Source organism: Neoarius graeffei, chromosome 17, assembly GCF_027579695.1.
Source record: "Neoarius graeffei isolate fNeoGra1 chromosome 17, fNeoGra1.pri, whole genome shotgun sequence".
NCBI lineage: Eukaryota > Metazoa > Chordata > Actinopteri > Siluriformes > Ariidae > Neoarius > Neoarius graeffei.
The window spans coordinates 33,714,290-33,742,043 of record NC_083585.1 but is presented as its reverse complement, the minus strand read 5'-3'; the positions used below and the strand labels follow the sequence as shown (position 1 = coordinate 33,742,043).

The 27,754-nt window shown below is 40.1% G+C and overlaps 1 protein-coding gene across 2 annotated transcripts; it reads left to right on the top strand.

The window, feature by feature from the left end:
• The first annotated feature begins 2,252 nt into the window (after positions 1-2,252).
• On the top strand, positions 2,253-25,721 carry vezf1b (vascular endothelial zinc finger 1b). Of its 2 annotated transcripts, none has more exons than XM_060944058.1 (5): positions 2,253-2,354; positions 10,450-11,201; positions 13,587-13,656; positions 17,872-18,139; positions 22,133-25,721. In XM_060944058.1, exons 1-5 carry the CDS (start codon positions 2,322-2,324, stop codon positions 22,483-22,485), a joined length of 1,476 nt encoding a protein of 491 aa, XP_060800041.1. In that variant the 5' UTR covers positions 2,253-2,321; the 3' UTR covers positions 22,486-25,721. The 2 variants fall into 2 exon arrangements, with proteins under 2 accessions (XP_060800041.1, XP_060800042.1); XM_060944059.1 differs by having other exon boundaries at positions 2,254-2,354; positions 17,872-18,037.
• The last annotated feature ends 2,033 nt before the right edge of the window (positions 25,722-27,754 follow it).

Below are 27,754 nucleotides of genomic sequence, written 5' to 3'. Positions count from 1 at the left end.
AAGAATTATCAGCATGTCATGGGGAAGAGACAATGTAGAATTAACATCACCCTGCAAGAAAATGTGTAAAAATGCACCACATACACATACAATGAGTGATATTTAAAAACGTGCATATTTTTTCAAACAAAAATAATTTAGTTGAGAATTTATTTTTCAAAATTTTGTCAGAATTATCAGCACAATTATTTTTTGGTGAACATGCACCTGATGTTAATCTTGAGTCATTATTTTGTTTACAGAACAATTAATCATGTATTACCTTCAAACCAAGCCTTTGGTTAAAATGTCCTGGTCTACTCATAAATTCTCTTCCTGACAAATTTTGAACTGTTCCAGACTTTTTTATTATTATTTTTATCTTCTTTTTATGTGCTTCGTGCCTCATGGCACATAAGGCCTTTACAGAGCACTTCCACCTCTCCCTGTCAGCTGCTACTGTTCACACTTCATTGCAGGACTTCCAACCTGCTTCCTCTCTCTCTCCACTGTCTCTCCATTATTATTATTATTATTATTATTATTATTATTATTATTGCCCTGTATTTAATAAAACTTTTTACTGCTTATTTTATATCCACTTCCTTTCCTGTGCAGATTAGTCATGTCTTTTTTTGGTTTTCTCCATAGGGGTGGATAACAAAATAACGTATAAGATTATACAGTATTTGGCCAAATGCAGCTATGGTGTTTCTAAGAGAGTGAATACAATTTTTATAGAGCTTATTAAAGATGACAAGTTGCTTGCATTTAATTCACATGTGCATCTTGAGCTCAGGTTACTGTCTGTGTGACTCTGTAATGTGACTATGGTGTCCTGTTGGTGGTGAATTCTCCCACTTTACACCCAGTATTACTAAAGCAGTTACTGAAGATGAATGAAATGCCAAATTACTAGAATTTAATTTTAATATTTTTAATGCATCATATTATTGACATCTAGAATTGAAGTGAGAATTATTTTTGTTAGAACAGAGATGAGTAGTTTCTTCAACTGTTTGAGTTTTTTGTTTGTTTGTTTTTTGTTTTAATCTGTTGCATGTAATGTTTATACAATGAAATCTGGCTATTATGTTCATTGCCAGTAATTCTGTAGTGGTGACACTGGGTTACTGACTGAAGGTTTGAGCCCTAGTAGCACTGCCATGCTGCCACTGTTGGGCCCTTGGGCAAAGCCTTTAACTCTAGCAGCTCAACCTAAATGCATTGACTCCACATCAAGGTGGGGGAAAGATATGTGGACATCATCTCCCCCCTTGTCCAGCACTGTTGCCAGGTCGGGGTCCATGTGGACCCTATTGATCCACATTGTCATATTAATTGGAGCATAGTTTTATGCCAGATGCTTTTCCTGCCGCAACCCTCGCATTTCTGGACTGAGGAAACAAATATTCACACCTATGGACAATTTAGAGTCGCCAGTCAACCTAACCGCATGTCTTTGAACTGTAAGAGCACCTGGAGGAAACCCACACGGACATGGGGAGAACATGCAAACTCCACGCAAAAAGGCTCCCATTGGCCACTGGGCTCGAACCCAGAACTTTCTTGCGGTGAGGCAACAGTACATCACCGTGCCACCCATGATAGATATGTGGACATGGATGGATAAATAGGTGTGAAGAAGCAATTGATTTGAATAGAAATGAAAAGGTGGTGTAGTGGTTAGCACTGTCGCCTCACAGCAACAAGCTCCTGGGTTCGAGCTCAGCAGCCGACGAGGGCCTTTCTGTGTGGAGTTTGCCCGACAGCCCAAAGGCATGCAGGTTAGGCTAATTGGTGGCTCTAAACTGACCGTAGGTGTGAATGTGAGTGTGAATGGTTGTGTGTCAGCCCTGCAATGACCTGGCGACTTGTCCAGCGTGTACCCTGCCTCTCACCCACAGTCAGCTGGGATAGGCTCCAGCTTGCCTGCGACCCTGTACAGGATAAGCGGCTACAGATAATGGATGGATGGAATACACAGGATAAAGATGATAAATTTTAAAATTAAAAATATAATGAAACTAAATAGCAAAACAGAAGAAGAGCTTGCAATTGTATAATAAAAATGAAAAGAAATATTGTTTATTTTGATGATGCAATAAAAAAAAAATTTTTTTTAATTTTCTCCAAAATCATTGTTGTTTTGTTTGCGCCAGGTTAAATAAAGTAAACATGTTGTGTGTGTGTGTTGAGTGGACAATCCCAACAGCAGCGGCGCTTTTCTCAGGCGATGGTTTGGCCCGCAGGGTTACAGGAAGTTGGAGCAGCTGCCATGTTTAGCTGCTTTGTTGTAGATTTCTTGTAGGTTTCCTGCAGATTTTTAGCTAAGTGTTGCAATGGAGCCGAGCTGGAGCTCATTTTTATTTCAGGTAAGAGAAACATTTTTAACAAATCTGAGCGGCTCGAAAACGCTCGCAACCTCTAACTCTGTTTGTGCTGCCGATATTTTACGTGTAGAAAAAAACACATTAATATAAAAAAAAGCTAAATCTTTTCAAGCAAAACAATGGTAGCTAGCTGGGTTAGCTAGCGTGCCAGCTTACATTATTAGCAAGCTAGCGAGTTGAGCTAAGTGGCTACATCAGCTCCAGACTTCCAGCTGTGGAGTGTGTGGGGGAGATGAGGTCTGATCTCTGGTCTGATATCAGACACTCGCGGGGATCCTTATGGCTTTTCCTTCTTCGGTTTTCCTCCGTGTTGTCCTTGTTTTTTTTTTTTTCCTCCTTGCGTTAGCTTAGCAGGCTACTTACTTTTTTGCTTGCCAGCATGTCGGACACTTTTTAAATGATGCCCTCATTGATTTAATAGGTACGTGGTGTTTCAGAGCTCAGGGAAAATGGAGAAAACACACCGCAGCGGAGAGCAAATCAGTTTTTCGTGTTGCTTTGGTGACCTTATGAGTGTTGTGGTGTGGATATGTTGAAGCAGACAACTTTTCGTTAGCAGCGTTAGCATTGTGTGTGTGTAATGCGTTTCATCCACACACTCGTGGTGTTGCATTATTGAGCGCGACAGGAATAACCAAGTCTACAGAGAGCCATGGAGTCTGTGGGTTTGTCCACTGTTTACACTTGAACAGATCGTAAACAGGTTCAAGATCGAAGCTGGATGTTTTCTCTTTGCTTCTTCTCAAACTCTTACTTTGGAGAAAGGGGGGAAAAAGCAGCATCGGCGGGCTGCAGGATGAATCTCCGCTCTGTTCAGAGGAGTGAAGCTACACTGCTGCAGTCTGCATGCATTACACTTCATATTTACATCCAATCAGTATAAACCCAGTTCATACAAGGAAAAAAACCCACACTACCCATATCATACACCTGACACAAGTCACACCACAAACCTGTGAATGAGTTCAGAGGTGTGAAAGCATGTCCATGAAATGTGATTGCTGCTTGAATGGACATAAAACCACACACTGATCTGGCCTGAGTTTCCCAAAAGCATCTTAGCACAAAGATCATCGTTAAATGATCGCGCGAGCAGCACAATGAATAGTTAAGATGCTCTTAGCGTTAAGAGGCTTTTGGGGAAACTCTGATCTGATCTGACACTACAGTTTACAACCCGGTTTGTGCCTGTAATAGACTGTACCAAGTTCACACATGCAAGAATTAACCCACTTCATTCCCATTACTTACGACATACTTGCTACAGAAGGGTTTTGATCATGTATCCACATGAGGATTGGTTCCTTTCGAGGTTCTTCCTCATGTCTTCTCAGGGAGTTTTTCCTTTCTCGCCATCACCTCTGGCTTGCTCATGACGTATAAATTAATATATGTAACATTTATTATATCGGCGGCACGGTGGTGCAGTGGTTAGCACTGTCGCCTCACAGCAAGAAGGTCCTGGGTTCGAGCCCCGGGGCCGGCGAGGGCCTTTCTGTGTGGAGTTTGCATGTTCTCCCCGTGTCCGCGTGGGTTTCCTCCGGGTGCTCCGGTTTCCCCCACAGTCCAAAGACATGCAGGTTAGGTTAACTGGTGACTCTAAATTGACCGTAGGTGTGAATGGTTGTCTGTGTCTATGTGTCAGCCCTGTGATGACCTGGCGACTTGTCCAGGGTGTACCCCGCCTTTTGCCCGTAGTCAGCTGGGATAGGCTCCAGCTTGCCTGCGACCCTGTAGAAGGATAAAGCGGCTAGAGATAATGAGATGAGATGAGATTTATTATATCCAGAATTTATATATTTCTCTAAAATAGCTTTGTGACAGGGCAGCACGGTGGTGTAGTGGTTAGCGCTGTCGCCTCACAGCAAGAAGGTCCGGGTTCGAGCCCCGTGGCCGACGAGGGCTTTTCTGTGCGGAGTTTGCATGTTCTCCTCGTGTCCGTGTGGGTTTCCTCCGGTTTCCCCCACAGTCCAAAGACATGCAGGTTAGGTTAACTGGTGACTCTAAATTGACTGTAGGTGTGAATGTGAGTGTGAATGGTTGTGTGTCTATGTGTCAGCCCTGTGATGACCTGGCGACTTGTCCAGGGTGTACCCCGCCTTTCGCCCGTAGTCAGCTGGGATAGGCTTCAGCTTGCCTGTGACCCTGTAGGACAGGATAAAGCGGCTAGAGATAATGAGATGAGATGAGCTTTGTGACAGTCATTTGTTAACAGGCGATACAAATTGAATATACAGATGGACAATCTTTCTGTGCATTTTTCTTGACATTGTTTTATTAATCTTAAAGGAGAACCGAAGGCAATTTTTTTAATCATCAAAATTCTCTCATTTTATTAACTATAGGAATGCATTTTTGATTGCTATTTTGTCACTGCTACAGCAAGTAATGAGTGTTTGAAATATATCAGTCCATATGTCAAAGCAATGGCCGTAAACGAGATTCGTCGAGACCTGTGCAAGACATCGTAGAATGGAAGTAAAACGTACAGCGCAAATCAAAGTGACAGACATCTGCCAACGTTGTCAAAAGACGCGCGCGCCCTCTTTCGAATGCTGGTGTAATCAAGCCGGAAGTTTTGTTTGTTTTGATAGCAATCAGGAAAGTTTGAAAAAAGTAAGCAGTAATCGTCATTTAGACTCGTTTTTGTGCAATATTTCATTTGGAAAACAGTTTTCAAAATGGTGGCGCTGACACTTCACATTTTGAAGTCTCGCACAAGTCTCGCCAATACGAGTCACGATATAAGGTTACTAAAACTGAAAACGTAATTGAATAGCGCATTAATTAAGAAATAAAGCAAGTTTAAAAATGACTTCAGTTCTCCTTTAATGCTGTATAGAAAGGATATAATTTGACTTCAGGTTGATTTGTGATTTGGCACTGCACTTTTTTTTATGCCAGGATCTGGCACTGCACTTTACGCCATTTTGCCTTCGGGCCAAAAAAAAAAAAAGCCTCGGCTCTGCTTGAGAAAGGAAGGCTGAGTGTGTTAATGAGATCTTGAAGTGTTTTTTATGTCCTTTTACAACTCCAGTCATTGAGTGTGATGGCAAGAAACACCTAGCATGGACATGTTCCTGAGGTTTTGAACGTATTTCTTCAGTAGCAGAAAAATTAGATTTAATATGACTCAATTTTAAAGATTTATATTCTTGTATTTAAGTAGTATGTCAAGTATTAACTGTAAAACCTTGAGAAGTGTGTGAAATCCAGCACTTGTAGCACTGTTTGATCCCTGAAGGGTGAGATTAGAAGTAAAACAGTGTAACTAACTTCCTGACGATGTAAATTTAAGATTAACTTTGCACTTGTTCTGAGTAGTTAATATGGACCAAGTGTGCACTTAATTAATAACTACATTAGTGACAAAACCCATTTACTTTCAAAAACATGTTGCTAAACTTATGATGTGTTGTGTTGATTGTAATAGAAAGCCTTTTTTATAAAAGAAAAAAATGAATATCATTGAAGTGATATTCAGTGATATTTTCCCTTGAAGAAAAGCTGAAAGGAATTGTTCTGCTTGATTCCCTCCTTGTGATTCAGCATCTAATGAGACGGCGGTGTAGCGCGTCACCCGGCATTGTTCGCAAGGCGTCTGAGGTTATTCATAAGCGTGGCATTGTCTAGCTCCCAACAGGCATCGCTTAATCCGTCTGTAGCAGACAAAAAACTTAGTCTGAGTTCAGTTCCTGCAGTAATACAAATTCAATCTCTGTTCTGTGTAATAGCTGAATGTAAAGTTGTCGGCAGGTGAATACATATTAAATTTAAAAAAAAAATCTAAAATATAATTTCATTGGCTTGAGGTCCCAGATTGAGTAGTGACAAACTAGAGCTTAATGTGTTTTGAAACTAACCTGATGCTTAACTAGGAACATTTGTTTCTATGCCACATTGTTCTGCATTATTATTGATGCTAAAGTTCAGCCTTAACAATAAAATTGAGTGTGAATTTCAGAGCATAAAGTCTTGCACACAAAACATAAGACATGCAGATCAAATCATGTTTTCTTTAAAAAAAAAGATGATAATGCTGGTTAAAATAATAGGCTTTAAAATCAGCAGTGCTTACTGCTAGAGTCTTCATTATACTTTACACCAGACTTCATTATCCACATCTTCAGCTCTGTGGGAGTTTTAGCCGGTGGTCAGATGAATGGGTTCTGATAGCGATATGTGACGTGCTTTTACTTTTTCATGTTTGAAACAAATTCTCCGTTTGATCTGGACTAGTCTCTCAGGAAAGTGAAATCTCTCCATATCATTACACGCAGTCTATAAAGTGCTTCATGTCCGAGGGATTTTGTTGAACACGGAAGTAGTGTTTAACCTGAAGTTTATTGTAGTATGATATACTCTAATACATGCTGCCAAGATACTTAAGCTTAAGTGTTGCTTATGATGCAGGTTTTTGGATAAAGCTTTACTTAGTGTTTTTTTTTGTTCTTCCTTTTTTTTTTTTAGACAGAGAATAATTGTATTCATGCATGCCATTTTCCACTGCACCGCACTTTCCTTTTTTTCTTTCTTTCTTTCTTCCTCACTCATTTTCTCACACTTTCTCCTTGCTATCGATGCCATGACCAATGGGACTGTGCAAGCAGCTGCAGAATGGACAAGCTGTAATGATAGTGTAATGTTTCAATGCTGTGTCAAGGCCTGCTGACCTCTCTGTAGTCTTTTTGTTCTCTTCAGTCTGTAATTAAAGTTTTCTGAAATGTAATGCGTCATATTTTTGTATCGGTGGTTTAAATGAAGTATCATTCTGGGGAAAATGCATCAAATTTCTTCTTATTTAAAAGACAACAGGCATGTTTAATGATTAACGAATACTAGATTTTACCTGGATTTGTTTGTCGTGCATGTTTTGAAGCAACAAATATGATTTTTTTTTTTTTCCTGTTAAACATTCTGTGTCAAATGAGCTCACACAATCACTGTCTGCTTTTCCTTCTTCAGACAGTGAGACTAATGTAGTTGTGAACAGTTTTGGGCATTCTTGGACCTCATCTTCATGTGCTGCAATATTGCGAAGATTTATTTTCTTGACTTTGTTGTCATTCTACATAGTGGGGTTTAGTGGTCGGGTCTGTAACACACAGTTTTGGTAGTCTAAGCTAGAACAGTCTGTTCCCCCAGTCATGTGCAATAGCTTTCATGATAGCCAGAGATCACTTTACATGTAACAGATTTAGGTGTCATTATGGCAGCATGCTATGTGTGTCTTTTATGCTGAGCTGCCAGGGGCACGAGGGTGTCCGCGTCAAACTTGTGAGTGTCCTGCTGTGCTGAAGGATAATTGTTTCTAAAACTGTTTTTGCAGTTTCATCTGGATGGCTCTGACATTTCATCAATTCCTCATTAGAAGGCTAAAAGTCTGTGTGGATCTGATTGTATGTCTGTCTTTCTCTCTGCAAAGATGGGAATTTCTAAGATCTCTTCCTTTAAGTATGCACTTATTAAACAAGTATTTTATCTATCTCTGTGTCTAAATCTCTCTTTCACACGTACTTATCTGCGTTCTGAAACTTTCCGGGTCTCAGTCGTGGTTTCTTGTTTTTCTGTGTTACGCAGATGCTCTTGAAATGAGTCATATTCTATTTCAGATAAAGATTTACCACCATCATTTTGCTCTTGGCTTGTCTACTACAATATTGCTAGAAAATAATGTTCTAGTCAGCTGTACTGCTAGGAATCCAACTGGCCAGTTCAGAGGTCAGTGCTCAGTGCAAATTCATTATGCAGGAGGATGGTTCATATTTGTTGAGTCATTGTAATAATGCTAATGGAGATGAATATTGAAGTTGTACACAAGTTCTAGAAATGTAGGACTGAGATTTTACAACCCCAATTCCAAAAAAGTTGGAATGCTGTGTAAATAAAAACAGAATGTGAAGATTTGCAAATCATGGAAACTCTATATTTCATTGAAAATAGTACAAAGAGAACATATCAAATGTTGAAACTGAGAACTTTTATTTTGTGAAAAATACGTGCTCATTTTGAATTTAGTACCAGCAACACATTTCAAAAAAGTTGGGACAGGAGCAACAAAAGACTGGAAAGGTTGTGTAATGTTTAAAAAAAAATAATAATTTGGTTAATTGGCAGCAGGTTAGTAACACGATTGGGAATAAAAGGAACATCTGACAAATCACAATTTTAAATTCTTTTTGGAAATCATGGACACCATGTCTTCCAGGCTAAAAATGAAAGGGACCATCCTGTTTTTCATCAGTGCACAGTTCAAAAACCAGCATCTGTGATGGTATGAGGGTGCATTAGTGCACATGACATGGGTAGCTTGTACATCTGGGAAGGCATCATTAATGCTGAATGAAATACACAGGTTTTAGAGCAACATGCTGCCATCCAGATGTCTTTTTCAGGGAAGGCCTTGCCTATTTCAGCAGGACAATGTCAAACTGCATTCTGCACATTTTACAACTGCGTGACTTTTTAATAAGAGTCTGGGTGCTAAACTGGCCTGCCTGCAGTCCAGACCTGTCTCTCATTGACATTTGGTGCATTATGAAGTGCAACATAAGACAAAGGAGACACTGAAGTGTTGAGGAACTGAAATCCTATATCCGGCAAGAATGAGATGATGATTTCATTTTCAAAGCTACAGCAGTTGGTCTCCTCAGTTCCCAAACATTTACAGAGTGCTGGTAAAAGTAGAAGTGATTCAACACAGTGGTAAACATGCCCCTGTCCCAACTTGAAAACATAATCAAATTCTAAATTAACATTTATTTTGCAAAAAATAAAGATTTGTTTCAACATTTGATATATTTCATTAAAAACAGTACAAAGACAACGTAAGGTTTCCATGATTTGCAAACCATTGCATTGTTTTTATTTGTTTTACACTATCTCAATTCTTTTTTTTTTTAACTTGGGGATGTATAAAATATGTGCCAAATAGGAGTGTGTGTGTGTGTGTGTATGTATGTATATATATATATATATACACACACTATTTAAACTGGGCACTGTGTGATTCTGATCAAACCTGAGAAAGTTGTCTTGATGGAAAGAAAATTCTGTTTCTATTTAAAGCTAGATGGCCTCTCGATTTCATAAAATCGGTGAAATTTAGTTCCCTCTGAAATTTGGTCATTGTGATGTATGTTTATTTCTGCAATATCTAAAAAATAAATTAAAAAAAACCCAGGCCATTCTGTGGCTAGGAAGTTATTTAATTTGACGGGATTCTCTAGCAAATAATGTGCATGAAATTGCTCACTTCACGCAGTCAAGCAGACAGAGGAAGTCCGTGTGTGCGCGCATGCGCAGGTGTACCTGCGTCTTCTTTTCCTTCTTCTTTTAGGTTTTATGGCAACTGGCGTCCACACTGTTGCATTACTGCCATCTACAGGTTTACCTTTGACCATGCACTAACGATTACATCATTTTGTCGCGTAACGAACAGCTGATCACACCGAGGTGCTCGCTGACCACCGATATTTATTAGTTTGGTCCTGCGTTTCCTTTCCTTCGCAACATAATGTCTTTTCTTCTCACTTTCTGTTACTGTAGTCGGTCTTTCACGTTTCATTCGCGTCCTCCATTTTTCACTCCTGTTTCAGATTTGTATCCCACAATGCCTTGCACGAACGGGGAAAGCCCACCACATGATGCATGACGTAGTATCTTGAATTGGGTCACAGTGAAGCAGGAAAAATTGGCGGAGAATTTAGGGCCACATGGCCCTAAATTCATTAATTGTTCTCTTTAAAAATAAAAAAACTAATAAAATTGGAAGTCTGTGATTCAAATTCAATAGCTTTCAGTCGACTAAACAAAAACAACTGGGTGTCAGGGAAAATTCTTTTTATGACCGAAATTTGAAAAATCTGAAAGTCTGTCTACCTTTAAAAAAAAAAAAAAGAGAGAGAATTTGGGGGTTAATGTATTTATAGGTTAACCAGTTAATCAAAAGTGGCTAGGCATAAAAATGAGTTTAAATCTGTATGTTAGACTGAACCACCCACTGGTCTACAGACTTGTGTATAATATATATGCTCCAAAGAGATTTTTATACATTCTCTGTCTTTCCATTGAGCAGACAAATGACACTCTCCACCACCAGCACCAGGTTGGCCAGAACAGTCTGCTGCCTCTGCTCAATGCTGGAGCAGAGCCCCAAGACCAAAAGCCTGTGCTCCCCATCCCACTGGAGCAGAAGCCTCCAGTCAGTGCAGCTGAGCTCCTCAAGGACAACATGGCCGGTGGGACAGGTGGAGGGGGTGGGGGAGGTGGGGGAGGTCCTGTGGTGGTTAAGAAGGAGCCCAAATCAAAAACACCCTTCATCTGCGGCTACTGTGGCAAGTCGTTCCGAGACAGCTACCATCTGCGGCGGCATGAGTCTTGCCACACGGGCATCAAGATGGTGTCCCGGCCCAAGAAGACACCAGCAGCGCCCACCATGGTGCCCATGATCTCCACTGTGCAGCAGCGGGATAGCAACGGCAACCCCACCTATGTCTCTGCTGCAGGTATCCTGACAACAGGTACCAATTCGGCCACAGTGGCAGTGGGCACAATGGCCACTCTACCCCAGCAGCAGCCCAGTGTACCCAAAAAGCCCCCAAAGCCAGTGAAGAAGAACCATGGCTGCGAGATGTGTGGTAAAGCTTTCCGTGATGTCTACCACCTGAACCGGCACAAGCTGTCACACTCGGACGAGAAGCCTTTTGAGTGTCCCATCTGCCACCAGCGCTTCAAGAGGAAGGACCGCATGACCTACCATGTGCGTTCACATGACGGTGGTGTGCACAAGCCCTACATCTGCTCTGTCTGTGGCAAAGGCTTCTCCAGGTGAGTCCTGAAATTTGGGTTAATCTTGTGTTTCCAAACAGGTCCTCAGACCCACACCACCAAGGTGGTCCACTTTTGTGTATTCCCAGCACTCAACACAAACTGAACCAGGTATTCAGTTCCTGATGGTTCAGACATGCTTGGGGCTGGGAAAGAGCAAAAATGTGGACAGTCTGCAGGGGCCTGAAGACCAGTTTGGAGACTGCTGGATTAAACAGACTGTTTGCAGGATAAGAGCTTTAGTGGTCCAGTGGGCAATTATTTGTCTTTTTCTTAGTTATTACTAATTAAGTAATTAGTAATTAAGGATTGGGCAGTGGTGGCTCAGTGGTTAAAGTGCATATCACGGGTAAATTCAGGAGCAAGATCAATGTAATTCTCCTTTTTTATATTAAACTTTGGTCAAATATCTGTCAAATTTTGCATTTTGAGCAATTTTTTTACCTTGCGCAATACCAGAAAAATTCAGTTGAAATCAAGCCATTTGAGGTGAATTGGTCCGCCTCTGAAAAAACTTGCCATTTGGATTTCCCGGCAAACATTGGTTTTTGTGACGTCACATGCGGGATGCCTCCCTCTGAATTCTACGTCAGCGCTGGTTTGTTTATGAGAAAACAACCTGGTAGTTTTCTGCAAATTTCTTCAACGTTATCACGTATTATTAAAATGGTTAACAGATGTATCGTAGGAGGGTGTAGCAACACCAATCATGATGGGATTAGTACTCATCGTTTTCCAAAAGACCAGACAATGAGAGAGAAATGGGAGCGCTTCGCGCGAGGCACCTGGAAGCCGAGGACCAAAGCAGAGCTGAGAAAAAGACCAAGAAAATCGGCGATTCGCAAGTCGACTGTTGCCAGGGTAAGAAATAAGAGAGACTATACTCTAAATTAGGTGTTCCTGTGTTTGTGTGGTACACGGATAATGTTATTTATTGACACACACAAAAGTAAACAACACGAAAGCGCTGGGCGATAATACACTTACTTCACATGTATCAAGGGATATGCGTGTCAGGGCTTGAGATCTTGGGACCTGTCAAACACATTAAATCTATATACAACCCTGCTTAGCCGATTCCATGTGTGTAGCTTATGAAATCTTTCTCCTACAGCAGCCAGTACTCTTCTAAATGAAGAAATATATAAATACATAATAGTAATTAGAAAAAAATGATTTATGTAACAATAGATAGATGAGCATTGATGCATGAGTCCATGGGTTTAGAAGCTCAGGCGACAATTCCATATTTCAATGCAAAATCGCAAGCTGCTAAACTTGGTCTACACAGACTGTGCACTGAATCCATGCAAGCTCTCTCAGCCTGCTGGCGGATCCGCACGTGACATCACGAATCTGGCTCCAGACTCCTTTGGGATTTTTCCGAATGCGTTTTGTTATTTTTTTCTGCTGTAGACAGATGGCCTTGTGCAAAATTACCCTTCTGGATGTGTGTGCAAAGGGACATACTTTCATATAAAAAAAAAACACGAAATTGGTCCAGGATATGCACTTTAAAGGTTCTGGGTTATTGACCAGGAGGTCAGGGGCTCAAGCCCCAGCACCATCATACTGCCTCTGCCCTTGGCCCTCTCTGCTCCAGTGGCATTGTATCATGGCTGACTCTGTGCTCTGACACCAACTTTCTCACAAGCTGGAATATGTGAAGAAAAAGAATTTCACTGTCCTGTAATGTATATGTGACCAAACAAAGCCATCTTCTGACAAACTGTCTAGAAAGCAAACACGCACCCCTGACCTCCCTAAAAACATTCACTAAGAGTCAAACAAAAATGGCTGTTAAATGTCGTTCCACAAGTTTCTATTTCTGTTGTGGCACCTGCTTGGCATGTTATTTTGACAAGCTGATGAGTCATTTCAAAGTAACTGAGGTGGAACTAAATTAAAATATAATTATTCTATTTATTACTTATTCGTACAATTTAAAAAGAGAAAAGGTTTCATGGCAAATATGTAAGCTTGTACAGGGATTGTATATTGTTATATTGCACAAGCCTGATATATATTTAGAGAATAATGCTGGCACGTTCGTGCTGTAGCTTTGTTTCCCCTAAAGGTTTCTGGGAGTCATAACAGAATTGATTAGCTTTATTTTTGGTGCCTTGTGAGAATGCCCTTTAGCCAAGAATAATGCTTGTCTGTCCTGTACAGCTATTTGTTTTTGTAGTCATGTTTTATATAGTGACTCTCCTCTAGAGTCACCATAAAGCATTTTGATGCTGTACTTTTTGAATTTGCATTATATTATTACTTCTTATGTTTTGTGTTTAATCCCTCAGAGCTGATATAATAGGAGATTTAATAATCCTAAAGTGTAAACCTTTTTCATTTGCATGTTGTTCTTTTCTCTTTTCCCTTCCACAGGCCAGATCATCTCAGCTGTCACGTTAAACACGTCCACTCTACAGAGCGGCCTTTTAAATGCCAAGTAACGGTAAGAGGCCACTCTGTTCCTGTCGTACTAAAACGGGCTCTGGCGTTGGTTTTATTGGGTATGATTGTCAGAAGCCTCAGTTTTCAGTGGCCTCTGGTTGTTTTAGTGGTGACAGCTGGTCAGAAAGTATCCTGGCATAGCTTCTTTAAGTGGTCAGATAGTCAGAGGGTTGGTGACCTAAAATGCTCCAGAAGCATTTTATCAATGCTGAAGTTAAATATTGCATATCAACACCACTAAATACAGTTGATGGGATATTTTCTTGTATGTGGCTGAAAGGTGACCTGCAACACATGTATAAGTCAGATTACATAAAGATGGAATAGAATCAAAATGCAAAATGGCATCAGGCAGTTTTTTAACTTGTTTTATCGATTAAAAGGGGGAAAACTATTTTGCAAAACATTGAAAAAATTGTAGCTTTAGTTTTTTAGTTACCGTCAGCTGATTAGCTGTCACTGTGACTAGCTGAAACAACAGCAGTGCTCGTTAATTTGCCAACGTGATGGTGTAACTTTGCTTATTTGGTAGCATCATTTAAAAATACATCAACTATTGGATGGACTTTTTAACTTTGGCTCGATAAAATATAAATTCTGGTTGAAGGAAAAAGGGTTGGTCTGATGTAATCTTACTGCGTGTTGCTGTGGACCATAGACTGAATGTAGGGGCTTTTCCAGAGGAAACCTGCGTCTCCGGGGCTAATGGGTGTAAAATAGCCTGTTTTGCTAAAATAGAAAAGTGAAAAAAGTTACATGTGTAAGCGAGAATGTGTAGATGTCTGCTTGCCCAAAGGTACACAATGGTAGATGAAATACACATATTAGAAGCAATATTAGAAACTGTACAGCAAGGATGGCCATCACTGACTAGTTTTCTACCAAATTAGAGAACAAATAAATGTCCTTCCCTCCATCAATTCTGAATCCACTTCCTATTATTATTATTATTATTATCTTGCACAGCCATAGGCTGGTGAGCTATTGCCATCACGCAGCGTCCATCCACAGTTCACAAAATTTGCTACTCCTCCCTGAGTTTTCACTGGATTTTGATTCTGATTGTTTTGTTTGGAAGATCTAATTGTTTTCATGAAGAACAACTTGGCTAATTATAAAGGAGTCTGGTTTCTTACAGTCTGGCCGTGTGAGCTACTGCGTCGCTGATGCTCTGGTTGATTATAATGTACTTTGTCACACTCTCTCCCCTGATTTTCTGCTCATCACTGTGTAATCTGATATTTGTTTTTAAAGTTGTAATTGCAGCAACTTTAGATGCCCACAATTGGCTCATGTCACTGTGATTTGATGGGTGAGAGAGTAATGCCCTCCTTCCCACCCAGAGAGCATGGCCAGTATGGCTTCCTTGGCTCTTGTAAATTAAAAAAAAAAATCCTTGTTTTCAAGTTAAGAATTTATTATGCAGTTCTTTTAATTCACAAAAAAGCGCAAAGCAAATAACCATATTACAATTTATACAACAGTACAAAGTACAGATGGCACTGATCCTGTATTCAAAAGCTGTATCAGGCCGATGTCAGCAGACAATACTGGATCAAATTGCAGTGATAATGCTCTGTAATAAGCCGCTATAATGCATTTATCATGTTAAAATTATACACTTTTTTTTAAAAGAAAAACTGACAGATGCATAATGATTTAATATGTTTAGTAGAATTATTGTACTGAGTTTGTTTTTTTAATCTTAAATTATTTAATGTTTACAAATTTGCACTGATTTGTAAAGTTTATTTTAAGAGTTTATATGACTACAAAAAGCTTCAGTTTTTATAAGTTATGTTTATGGCTATGCATTTCTTCCTGAAGAATGTTTGAGCATTTTCAGTTTGGTAATTTTAGATGGCCATCATATGCAAGCTGAACGTAACAGGTTTCAGAGCTTAGTGGACTGTCATTGACCAGTGAAGATGGATATATTGGGGCATTTTCAGTTTTGTTTTTGAAGAGAACATTTTAATTTCAGTGTATCACTACTGTATAGGATTGAATATACCAGGCGTCCCTGTAATATACTTTGTAGTGATAATACCTTTGCATTGTAAGATATTACCCTGATGTTTTCCTCAGCTGAATTTAAATATGATAAATGTACATTGAAACGTCGTCAAGACAAAAATACTCAGGATAATATCATGGATTGCAGTGGTGTCACTACTTCAGTTCCAGCTTCAAAATTTTGCACATTTTTATTCATATTCTGTTCTGCTGCTGCTAATTTCCACATACTGTGTTTCTGTTTAAGTCACAGGCATACAGTCGCTTTCGCTACTGCACTTTATTGTTTTACACAATGGCTTATCTAGGTGTCTGTTCTTACCCTGTATGTAATACTTTTTGCACGTCACCTCTGTCACCAAGCTTCTCTACAACCGATTATCTTACTTTCCCACATTGGTGTCTTTATTTTATTATTTACTTATTTTCTTGAATTATCATTTTCTTTTTAACGATCACTGTCTTAAAGTCAGACAGATTTATACTTCATTGCTCATTGTACCTGTTTAACTGTGGCTATGCCAAATAAAACCAGGGCTTTGAACCAGAATTTTTTTCCTATTGGTTCGTTCCAAACAGAAACGGAATTTTAACGTTTCCGGTTTTGGGTTCCACCATTAAATAGACGTTCCCGAGCCGGTTAGAACAAAAAAAATTTCATTCCCGGAACGGTTAATTACGTTCCCTGTCAGCTGTTTAACAAATGGCTATAAAATTATGTCTCTGTCTCATCCAGCTTAAGCCAAATGTAGGCTAATTCTATTACAACCTTCATTAAATAAGACAAGAAATAATTCAAAACAATTATTATTTCAAATGTTGGCGATTTGAGGCGGCACGGTGGTGTAGTGGTTAGCGCTGTCGCCTCACAGCAAGAAGGTCCTGGGTTCGAGCCCCGGGGCCGGCGAGGGCCTTTCTGTGTGGAGTTTGCATGTTCTCCCCGTGTCCGCGTGGGTTTCCTCCGGGTGCTCCGGTTTCCCCCACAGTCCAAAGACATGCAGGTTAGGTTAACTGGTGACTCTAAATTGAGCGTAGGTGTGAATGTGAGTGTGAATGGTTGTCTGTGTCTATGTGTCAGCCCTGTGATGACCTGGCGACTTGTCCAGGGTGTACCCCGCCTTTCGCCCGTAGTCAGCTGGGATAGGCTCCAGCTTGCCTGCGACCCTGTAGAAGGATAAAGCGGCTAGAGATAATGAGATGAGATGAGATGTTGGCGATTTGGATTCTCAGTATGTCTTCCCATCTACACAAACAGAAAAAGTGCCAAAAATGAAAGATAATTCGTTTAGTGTGTTACCAAAGGCTAGTCAGGCCCTATGCATTGATAGGCTAACAGAGGTTAACGTCATTTAATGTTCGCGAGCCTCTCATTAACGTGGACAAATATATTGATATCGTGTTTGAAATTGACATTTTTGAATAACGATAGACTGCAATATTTACCTCTTATTTAAGATGTGGAGACGTGATAGTAGTCCACCCTCCCGCTCTCTCCATTCAGTCAGCAAACGTCACACAGGAAGTGAACCCCAGCGGGTCATAGAAACTTGCGCAGGAGAAGAATGACTTTTTTTATTTGTAGGCTACGGAAACTTTGAGGAACGAAATAAAAACCGGTATTAACCGGTTACCATTATTTTTAATAAGCGTTTCTGTTCCGGAACATAAAAAATAATAAAGTTTCTGGTTTCGTTTCTGTTCCATGTGAAATAGAAAAAGTTCCCGGTTTTCATTTTCGTTCCTTGAATCGGTTCAAAGCCCTGAATAAAACTCTTGAATCTTGAAAACTATGAAGTATATTATCAGGACATCTACTGGGGTGCTCAGTCCTACACAATAGTGATGCACCAAAATGAAAGTGTTTTTCTTTAAAACACCCTGACAGTTCCCCAGTATATTTTTGTTACTAATTGCTGAGAGCAATCCAGTCCTAAGCTTTACAATGACTATTTCTTCTAAAACACAACTGATATTTGGTATAGTTTGTGATGCTTGTAATATTTAAAGCTGACATTTTTGAGAAATGAAAGTTTTATGACTTTTTTTTGACACCACTTCATTGTCTAGTAATTTACAAATGACTCCAAAATAGTCTGGTTTATTTGTGCTGTAATTGTGCAGATTGAAATAACAGTACAGCCTGCATGATAACACGCTAATTTTCTCTTTTTACCTATCTGTGTGTGTGTGTGTGTGTCAGGCCTGCACATCTGCTTTTGCCACCAAAGACCGCTTGCGTTCACACATGATCCGGCACGAGGGTAAAGTCACCTGCAACATATGTGGCAAAATGCTGAGCGCAGCTTACATCACCAGCCACCTGAAGACACACAGTCAGGCCGGCTTCACTTCGCCCTGTAACAAAGGTACGCCAGCCCTCGCCCCTCACTCCACCTCCTCCTCCTCTACCACTTCCTCCTGGCCTCCGCTCGCCTCGGCTGCGCCAAACCAGGACAACACACATTCAGGTGGGCATCTCCCTCTGCCGTGGTGATGTCACGTCCTCAAACAAATCACTCCTGCTGTCTGCTACAGGGATCTGCTTCTCTTGCCCCAGCCTGTAGATTGATTGGTTGATTGTTTGTTTGTTTGTTTGTTTACTGCTAACTGTGCCTATTCATTGCTATTAGTCAGCCAGTTCAAACTTTTTTTAAGCACATATTTACATTCACATTTGGTCAAAAAATTGTTGACTTTAGTGGTACTGTAGTAATTGTTTTCATGTTTTGGTATTTTATGGCTCATATTTTTTGCAATGTTTTTAAAGTAAATATTAGAAGAGTTCCTGAACATAAAGTCAAAGAAATCTATATCTGAGATTATATATTTGAGAAATATATAAAATATTTTACTTTTTTCCTAACCTCAAAAGGCAGTTTTTAATTCAAGTCAAATTGAATCTAGTTATATTGATTGATGTTTAGATTGGGTCAGGAATGTCTTCAAAAAAACTTTTTAAAAAATTTAATCCTCTGGGGTTGAGAGCTTCACTGGCGAAGCTCAGCAGGTTTTGAATGAGTAGGTCATGTATTTAGATAAATATCTTCGAGTTTTTAATCATACAAGCATGATAAACATATTGACAAACTTTATACTTTCCTATGTGCCCATTGCCAAATAGACCCCTTTCACTGACGTCACCCGAAACCGGAAGTAAACAGACCCTGCGCCATTTTGGAAGACCAACAAACTCGTGATAAGGGGATAATAACGGCAGCGGTATGTGAACCCACGAGAATAAAGTGGAGTGGCAAACGACTTAAACAAACAAATCTGAGCTGTTTTATTTATGATTTATTGGCCCAACAGTAGACTTGAAAGAAACCTGTGTGAGACTTGGCAAAAAACTGTGGATATAATGGATAAGTCTGTGCATGATCTGCGGACACTTTGAGGTAAGCAAACGCAAGAAATTCAGATTTAAAGCATGCTAAATTGGCCCAAAGTTGATAACTGTATGAGGAGCAAGCCTCCCAGACTTCTACAATTTAATAATAATAATAATTTAGGATGGTTTGGGGCTTGCTCGCTGCTGCCAGGTTGGTTGTTGAGTAGCCTGACTGTTTTTTTTTTTTTTTTCCTTGCGTGTGGTATCATTGTTGACGCGAGGTTGTTTTTTTTTGAACATGCCAATGTGGACACGATTTCCCCTGATGAGTTATGACTTCAGACGTGATGCGTGTGTGGAGGTGTGGAGTCCGCGTGATATGTGCGTAAGATAGGCGTCTCATGTGTTTGGAGATCCGCGCTCCGAGACAAGCGCAAGCACACACACCCCCAAGGGAAAAAAAGGGGCCCCCCCGAAAATATCGGCATAGTTCGAACACTGAGTGTAGGCACTGGGTGTAAACAACAAATAGTTTACAATGTCTGGGTAGCAAACAGATGGCAGAATTGGTGTCAGGTCCTCCTTATGTTTCCATTCTCCCTTGCCCCGAGTCTTATCATATGGGTCAAACCCATCAATCACAGCCAGTTTCTCCACATACCGTGCCCTTTCTGCAACTGGTAATGTTCTCACATAACCCGAATTATCATCCATCGTGTCACTTTACTCTCGCTTGTACTTTGTTTTATATTGTGAGTGCATGTACTTGGTCTTCCAATATGGCACCTAACAAAATCTCGCGGCGCGGTGACGTCATGTGAAAGGGGTCTATATTATATATTTTTTAAATTACCTAAATTAGATGAAACATAAAATTTGTCACCTTACTCAGTCACACCGGAGTCTGAGCGTTGAGCTCCCACTTATGCATTCATAAAAGACTGTTCACATGGTAACGGCATAATCACGTTCACTCTTTCGGCTTCGACTGGTTTATCTTTCGCGGTGGGAACGCCCACCGTAAACAGGATAAAATCTGTCAGACGTAGTTTAGGCTATTTGGAGGTAAAACTTTTTGCGATATAGCACGCGGATTTCATGCGTTTCGGATGATTCAGGACAGCAGTTCAATTCATGATTCAGGACAATGATACAATTCAATCTTGAGAACTGCAACACTGATGATGAGCGGTGCCGGGTTTTGTTTTGTTTTTTTTTAAACTTCGACTCAATCCAGCCAAAGATCAACTCGAGGAAGTGTAAATATTTATTATGAGCATATCGCTTGATATGCGTGCGTACATACACAGGAAAAATGACTGAGCAATTTTTCCAGATTTAAAAGTATTTTCCTCAAAAATAGTTAATTTTGCTTTATTTTGAGTTTAGAGGGTAAAAGTTGGAGCGGGAGCAAAATTACAGAGTAACAGAGTTGGTTGTGGCTCTGAACGGAGTAAAATAGTACAAGAGTTCATTTCAAGACACTGAATAGAGTCAAATACCAAAATAAAGTCAAATACCAGATAAATGAAGCTGTTGTAAAAAGCAGTTTTAGAATTGTGTTGGAATGTGTGAAAAAACATTGCCTTACCCATTGGGACGAACTGTTTATCACTTGACCTGATGGAATTAAGAGTTGGCAGTGGGAGGGGTTTTCACTTTTCTCATTGAATGGAATGGAATTTTTTACTCTTCTCATTGAATACCCCTCCCACTGCCAACCCTTTATCCCAAAACAATATGACATGATTTTTTTTGATGGCCAGTTAATTGTCCAAATCAGTGGAGCAGATTTAAGTTTTTGTGCTTGATGCATTCCAAAGACTGAACAGAATCACCTCAAGTGACCAAAATGGTTCGTCACAGTGGGTAAGGGTAAGGTCATGTTTTATCACACATTCCAACACAGTTCTAAAGCTGCTTTTTACAACATCTTCATTTATCTGTTATTTTTTTAAAAAGTACAATAATTACATACATACTACATAGATATTATTGTAGCTGACCTTGTCCTGAATACAAAAAAAAAGTCATATGACTTTGAAAATACTGCTTAGATTTGTTGAAATTGACAGCAAAATCGGAGCATGCCAAAATCATTAGAGTGCCAGAAAATACCCTCAGACCCCAGAGGGTTAAATAATAAAAAAAAAAAATTTAAAAAGTTGTGCAGCCTGATGCATCTAAGATGTGAATTATTATAGGATGATGGATGCCACAGAACCTGTATGCTAACAAATTGATATATTTTGCCAGTTTTGGTGACTATTGTTAAATAAATCACTGAGGAATATGATCATGCTAATTCAGACTCTGATGCTGGAAATCTGCTTGTGTCTACCTGTGATTGATGCAAGCTAGTGTTTACAAGCAGCAGTTACCTAGAAGACATTTTATATGGTATGGCAGAGGGAGGGTCCAATTTGCAATTCATGTAATTTATAATGAGGCTGTAACTGGGGAGTTGTTCCCAGGCCAGTTTTAGTAGGTGTAGGGGTTTTTTGGCATTAAAACATTATAGATACACTATATAGCCTAAAGTTTGTAGACACCTGATCATTGCACCCGTATGTGCTTGTTGAACAACCCATTGCAGATTTAGTCCCCTTTCCTGTTACAGTAACCTCCACTCTTCTGGGAAGTATTTCCACTTAATTTTGGAGCGTGGCTGGGGGAATTTGTGCTCATTCAGCCACAAGAGCATTAATGAGGTCAGTCACTGATGTTGGGTGAGGAGGTCTAGGGTGCAGTCGGCATTCCACTTCATCTCAAACCTGTTCAGTGGGATTGAGGTCAGAGCTCTGTGCAGGTCACTCAAATTCTTCCACACCAACCTTTGTAAACTATGTCTTATGAAGCTTGCTTTGTGCACAGGAGCATTGTCATGCTGGAACCTCTTATTTTCAGTGAAGGGCAATTGTATTGCTTCACCATCCAAAGACATACTAGACAATTACGTGCTTCCAAATTTGTGGCAAGTTCCAAACTTGTGTTCCAAGTTTGTGGTAGAACCGCATATGGGTGTGATGGTCAGGTGTCCACAAACTTGGAGATAAAGTCTAGATTATTTTTTATCTTTTAGATGACACATTCTAAGGTATAAAATCAGTCTTGTTTTTCCTTTATTTTCCAGACACTAACAACGCATGCAACTCTGCCTCAGCCACACCAGTCACTGCCTCGGCCACCGCCGCCAGCACTGCCAGCATGAACCGTGGAACCGTCAGCAACCCCGTCACTATCTCCTCCAACACAGTGAATATCACAGCACCGGTGAGTCTGCAGCACCCAGTGACCATCACTGCTCCAGTCAATATCGCTTCGGTGAACATCCCTGCCACAGCAACCGGCATGAACATCGCCCACCCGGTGGCCATCAGCACCCCCATGCCCATGAACATCACTGGCCCCCTCAACATCGCCATGAGGCCCATGGAGAGCATGCCGTTCCTCTCACAGGTTCTGCCTTCCTCGCCACCCTGGTAGAACCCAAATATCTTCTGATTACTCATCCAACCCAGTGTGTCTTATTTTAAATCCTGTTCTGGTCTTCCATTAGTAGCGTGCTGTGAAGAAAGGGCAAGCAAGGACGTAAGGTAGAAGTTCCAAGCTTAGTGTGGATAGACAGTAGCAGCAGATGAGGAAAAAGTAAAGACCTAGTTGGTGTTAGGTGGCGTTCTGTTTATCCTTATTTTGGCTATTGGCTAAGCAGAACTAGAAATGTATAGAGTTTAGAGAAATAGCTTAAGGAAGGGGGGGGAAAGGTGGTTAATGTAAGGAGTGGAGGCTGACATGCTGTACGTTTGGTGATTTTTCGCTTCATTAGTGACAGAAGATCTCAGCCAATAGCCATTTGGAGAGGAGCAAATTGCTTCGTCAGTTTTTTGAACTGTGATGACTTTATTTTTTGTTTATTTTTAGCTTGCTGATCAGTATTCCCTAGTTTTATTGCATTATGTACTACAAAAAAGGACAGGAGCTTCCATTTGTGGTAGATCATTATTTTTAATACTATCTGAATAAGAGGCTGTTCTGGTTTTACGTTCACTGTAAGCCACTTAAAACTGTAGCTGTTATTCTAGTTTTTAAATATCTTCTGGAGTTGATCATTCCTGGTAGAAGAAAGATTATGTACTATTGTTTTGAATAGCTGGGGCATGTTTCTGCTTAGTGGGTGTTGGACATGAAATTGATCAAGTCTTGCACTGACAACATATCTGATTGGTGATATTCTAATGGCAGTATTATGAGATGTTTTTAAATTTGCGGAGTTAAGCATCTTTATGTTGATGTCGGGCAGTCGAGTAGCCATGTTCACTGAAGGGAGTTCACAAGATCTAAATGTGATCTTTTTAATTGTGTTTAGTCAGTAAGAACTCTTTATTCTTCGTCCTTTAAGGATGAGGGCTGTACTCGCATTGACCTCTTCTCAGGCTCTTTACTGAGAGTATCCCACTCATTTGACACTCATGTTGGTGAAATCATGTCTAACACTTCTGAATTTTTCACCTCCTTAGGCTACGTTTACACTAGACCGTATCTGTCTCGTTTTCTTCGCGGACGCACTGTCCGTTTACATTAACCCCCCTGAAAAAGCGGGGAAACGGGAATCCGCCAGCGTCCACGTATTCAATCTAGATCGTATCAGCTCCGGTGCTGTGTAAACATTGAGAATACGCGAATACGCTGTGCTGAGCTCTAGCTGGCGTCTCATTGGACAACGTCACTGTGACATCCACCTTCCTGATTCGCTGGCGTTGGTCATGTGACGCGACTGCTGAAAAACGGCGCAGACTTCCGCCTTGTATCACCTTTCATTAAAGAGTATAAAAGTATGAAAATACTGCAAATACTGATGCAAATACTGCCCATTGTGTAGTTATGATTGTCTTTAGGCTTGCCATCCTTCCACTTGCAAGTAATAAGTGATATGCGCTGGGATCTCACACACAGCGGCTCAGTCCCGAATCGTGGCTTGTTCACTTCACTCGCGCGCTGTGTGAGCTGCGCAGGGCCGGAGTGCGCACCCTCCAGAGGGCACTCGCTGTTCAGGGCGGAGTGATTTGGAGCGCAGGATGCCTGCGGAGCCGAGCGTATTCGCGTATTGGTGTTGCTGTGTGTACGGCTAACGGTTTTAGTGTCAACGCGAATCGTTTTAAGAACGTTAATCTGATGATCCGCTGATTCGACGTAATGTAAACGTAGCCTTAATACACTAAATCATTTTATCCTTGTTGTTGTCCTATAAAAGTGACAGTAACTACCTGGGTGGAAGATACATTTTGTTACATTTATTATGGGTGGGTTTGTTTGTTTGTTTGTTTGTCTCCCCCACCCCTTGATTACAGTTAAGCCAAAACTGCCATCTGATGATTAGGGTATGTTGGCTTGGTTTTTCAGTGACACTTTTCTGTGTTCCAAATGACTGTAGGGAGCTAGGAATGAACAAAGGCAAAGCGTTTCATCCATTTTGGATGGCAAAAGCAATATCTAAGTTGCACTGCTAATCCATTCCATTCGTTTCTGATCAGTGACATTTCAATGTTTTAAGTTTCTCACGTTTCTGTATAGTCCCCTCTCATGAGAATGTACTCTATACGATTATCATGAGTCAGGACAAGTATGAAAATCGGCTGAATGTGCTCATACAAAGCACTTTGTAGACAACAAAGTAATTTCTCAGATGTGCTTTATTTTTATTTGACCTGACCTGGGAAATTAATTTAGTAAGCAGTAATTATACTTAAATGTGATTCTTTGCTGATCAGAGATGTAATGGATTTGGGAGGAAAAACAGATATGGACTGTAAATTAAGCAAAGCCTAAGAGCTACTGGATGTTCACTTTTTTCATGAATTATTTTGTCTCCCCATTTCAACTTGTAACAACTTCTTCATGCATTGCATGAACTTTTTCCAGTTAAAAACTAAGCACCTAAAACGATTTTCACGGTCATGATGCCCTTCAGAGAACGTTGCCTAGTTTTAACGGGGGTGTCGTCTTTTCCCTAAACTTTGAGACCTGGAATTTGGAGAATGGAACTGATGTGACTGGTTCAAAGCATTACAGAACTTTTGGAGTACACTTGTGATAAATGTATGGCCCTCCAGTGGCATCCCTTCTGTGCCTGATCTGAAAATGCCACATAGGAACATGACTGTCCTGTTTACCAAATCTCTGTGAAGATTTTAGATCTATTTTGCTTTGGAGATTATCACATATGAGGAATTATGAATTTGTCATTAGCCTTTTTTTTTTCCCCTGAAGTATTGTTTTTTTTTTCCTTTTTTTATGCCTTATGCACCAACAGTATCTTTTAAAAAATGTTTGTTTGATTATTAGTGAGAGGTGGGAGATATTTTAAGTTTTACATTGGAGAATAAAGCAGTAGATCCTACCTTTTTCAGTTTGCTTTGATGAATTGGCAAAACCATGTGAATGCCAGTGAATGTATATCTTTGTACAAAAGTTAGCTCAGAGGATGTCATAGGTATGGTAGACAAGTGCAAGGGAAAAAAATAACCTTTTATAAAACATTTTGTATTAGAACATTAACATTGATAATTTTGTATATATGAAGACTAGAAAATTTTTGGTTAGCAGAAAGGTGAAGCATTCCTACATTTTTTTAAATGTATGTATGTCACGAACAGTTATGTAAACACAATGTTTTATGTGCCTTTTATTTGGGTTGTCTAAATAAAAGAAAATTGTAAAACATGGATGCAACTCATTCCTGCTCATTAATCTGATCTAAAATGCTGACCTGGTCTTTCATGGAGTCTAAATGATGAATTCACTGAGTGGGCTTGTTGCTAAATTTGCTCAGAGAGTATTATTTATTTAATACCTTTTTTTTTTTTTTAATATAAGAACAATTTCATTTGAGCTTCAGACATGATTTCAGGGATAATTTATGGCAGTGCTTATGAATGATCAGGTTTTGCATTATCAATTACTTAAGCTATATGGACATCAAGGGGAAATCCTGTTGCCAAATGATGATGATCCAAATATATAGGGGTTTTCCAGCTGATCAGCATAACTTGGCTGCATTAACCCTGAAATGTGCACCCCTTATACAGTGGTGCTTGAAAGTTTGTGAACCCTTTAGAATTTTCTATATTTCTGCATAAATATGACCTAAAACAACATCAGATTTTCACACAAGTCCTAAAAGTAGATAAAGGGAACCCAGATAAACAAATGAGACAAAAATATTATACTTGGTCATTTATTTATTGAGGAAAATGATCCAATATTGCATATCTGTGAGTGGCAAAAGTATGTGAACCTCTAGGATTAGCAGTTAATTTGAAGGTGAAATTAGAGTCAGGTGTTTTCAATCAATGGAATGACAATCAGGTGTGAGTGGGCACCCTGTTTTATTTAATGAACAGGGATCTATCAAAGTCTGATCTTCACAACACGTTTGTGGAAGTGTATCATGGCACGAACAAAGGAGATTTCTGAGGACCTCAGAAAAAGCGTTGTTGATGCTCATCAGGCTGGAAAAGGTTACAAAACCACCTCTAAAGAGTTTGGACTCCACCAATCCACAGTCAGACAGATTGTGTACAAGTGGAAGAAATTCAAGACCATTGTTACCCTCCCCAGGAGTGGTCGACCAACAAAGATCACTCCAAGAGCAAGGCGTGTAATAGTCAGCGAGGTCACAAAGGACCCCAGGGTAACTTCTAAGCAACTGAAGGCCTCTCTCACATTGGCTAATGTTAATGTTCATGAGTCCACCATCAGGAGAACACTGAACAACAATGGTGTGCATGGCAGGGTTGCAAGGAGAAAGCCACTGCTCTCCAAAAAGAACATTGCTGCTCGTCTGCAGTTTGCTAAAGATCACGTGGACAAGCCAGAAGACTATTAGAAAAATGTTTTGTGGACGGATGAGACCAAAATAGAACTTTTTGGTTTCAATGAGAAGTGTTATGTTTGGAGAAAGGAAAACACTGCATTCCAGCATAAGAACCTTATCCCATCTGTGAAACATGGTGGTGGTAGTATCATGGTTTGGGCCTGTTTTGCTGGATCTGGGCCAGGACGGCTTGTCATCATTGATGGAACAATGAATTCTGAATTATACCAGTGAATTCTAAAGGAAAATGTCAGGACATCTGTCCATGAACTGCAATCTCAAGACAAGGTGGGTCATGCAGCAAGACAACAACCCTAAGTACAGAAGTTGTTCTACCAAAGAATGGTTAAATAAGAATAAAGTTAATGTTTTGGAATGACCAAGTCAAAGTCCTGACCTTAATCCAATCGAAATGTTGTGGAAGGACCTGAAGCAAGCAGTTCATGTGAGAAAACCCACCAACATCCCAGAGTTGAAGCTGTTCTGTACGGAGGAATGGGCTAAAATTCTTCCAAGCCGGTGTGCAGGACTGATCAACAGTTACCAGAAACGTTTAGTTGCAGTTATTGCTGCACAAGGGGGTCACACCAGATACTGAAAGCAAAGGTTCACATACTTTTGCCACTCACAGATATGTAATATTGGATCATTTTCCTCAATAAATAAATGACCAAGTATAATATTTTTGTCTCATTTGTTTAACTGGGTTCTCTTTATCTACTTTTAGGACTTGTGTGAAAATCTGATGATGTTTTAGGTCATATTTATGCAGAAATGTAGAAAATTCTAAAGGGTTCACAAACTTTCAAGCACCACTGTACTTCATCCCTTATTTTCTGTTATGCCACCAACTCACTCATCTTCATCCTTTAGGGTGTTAAC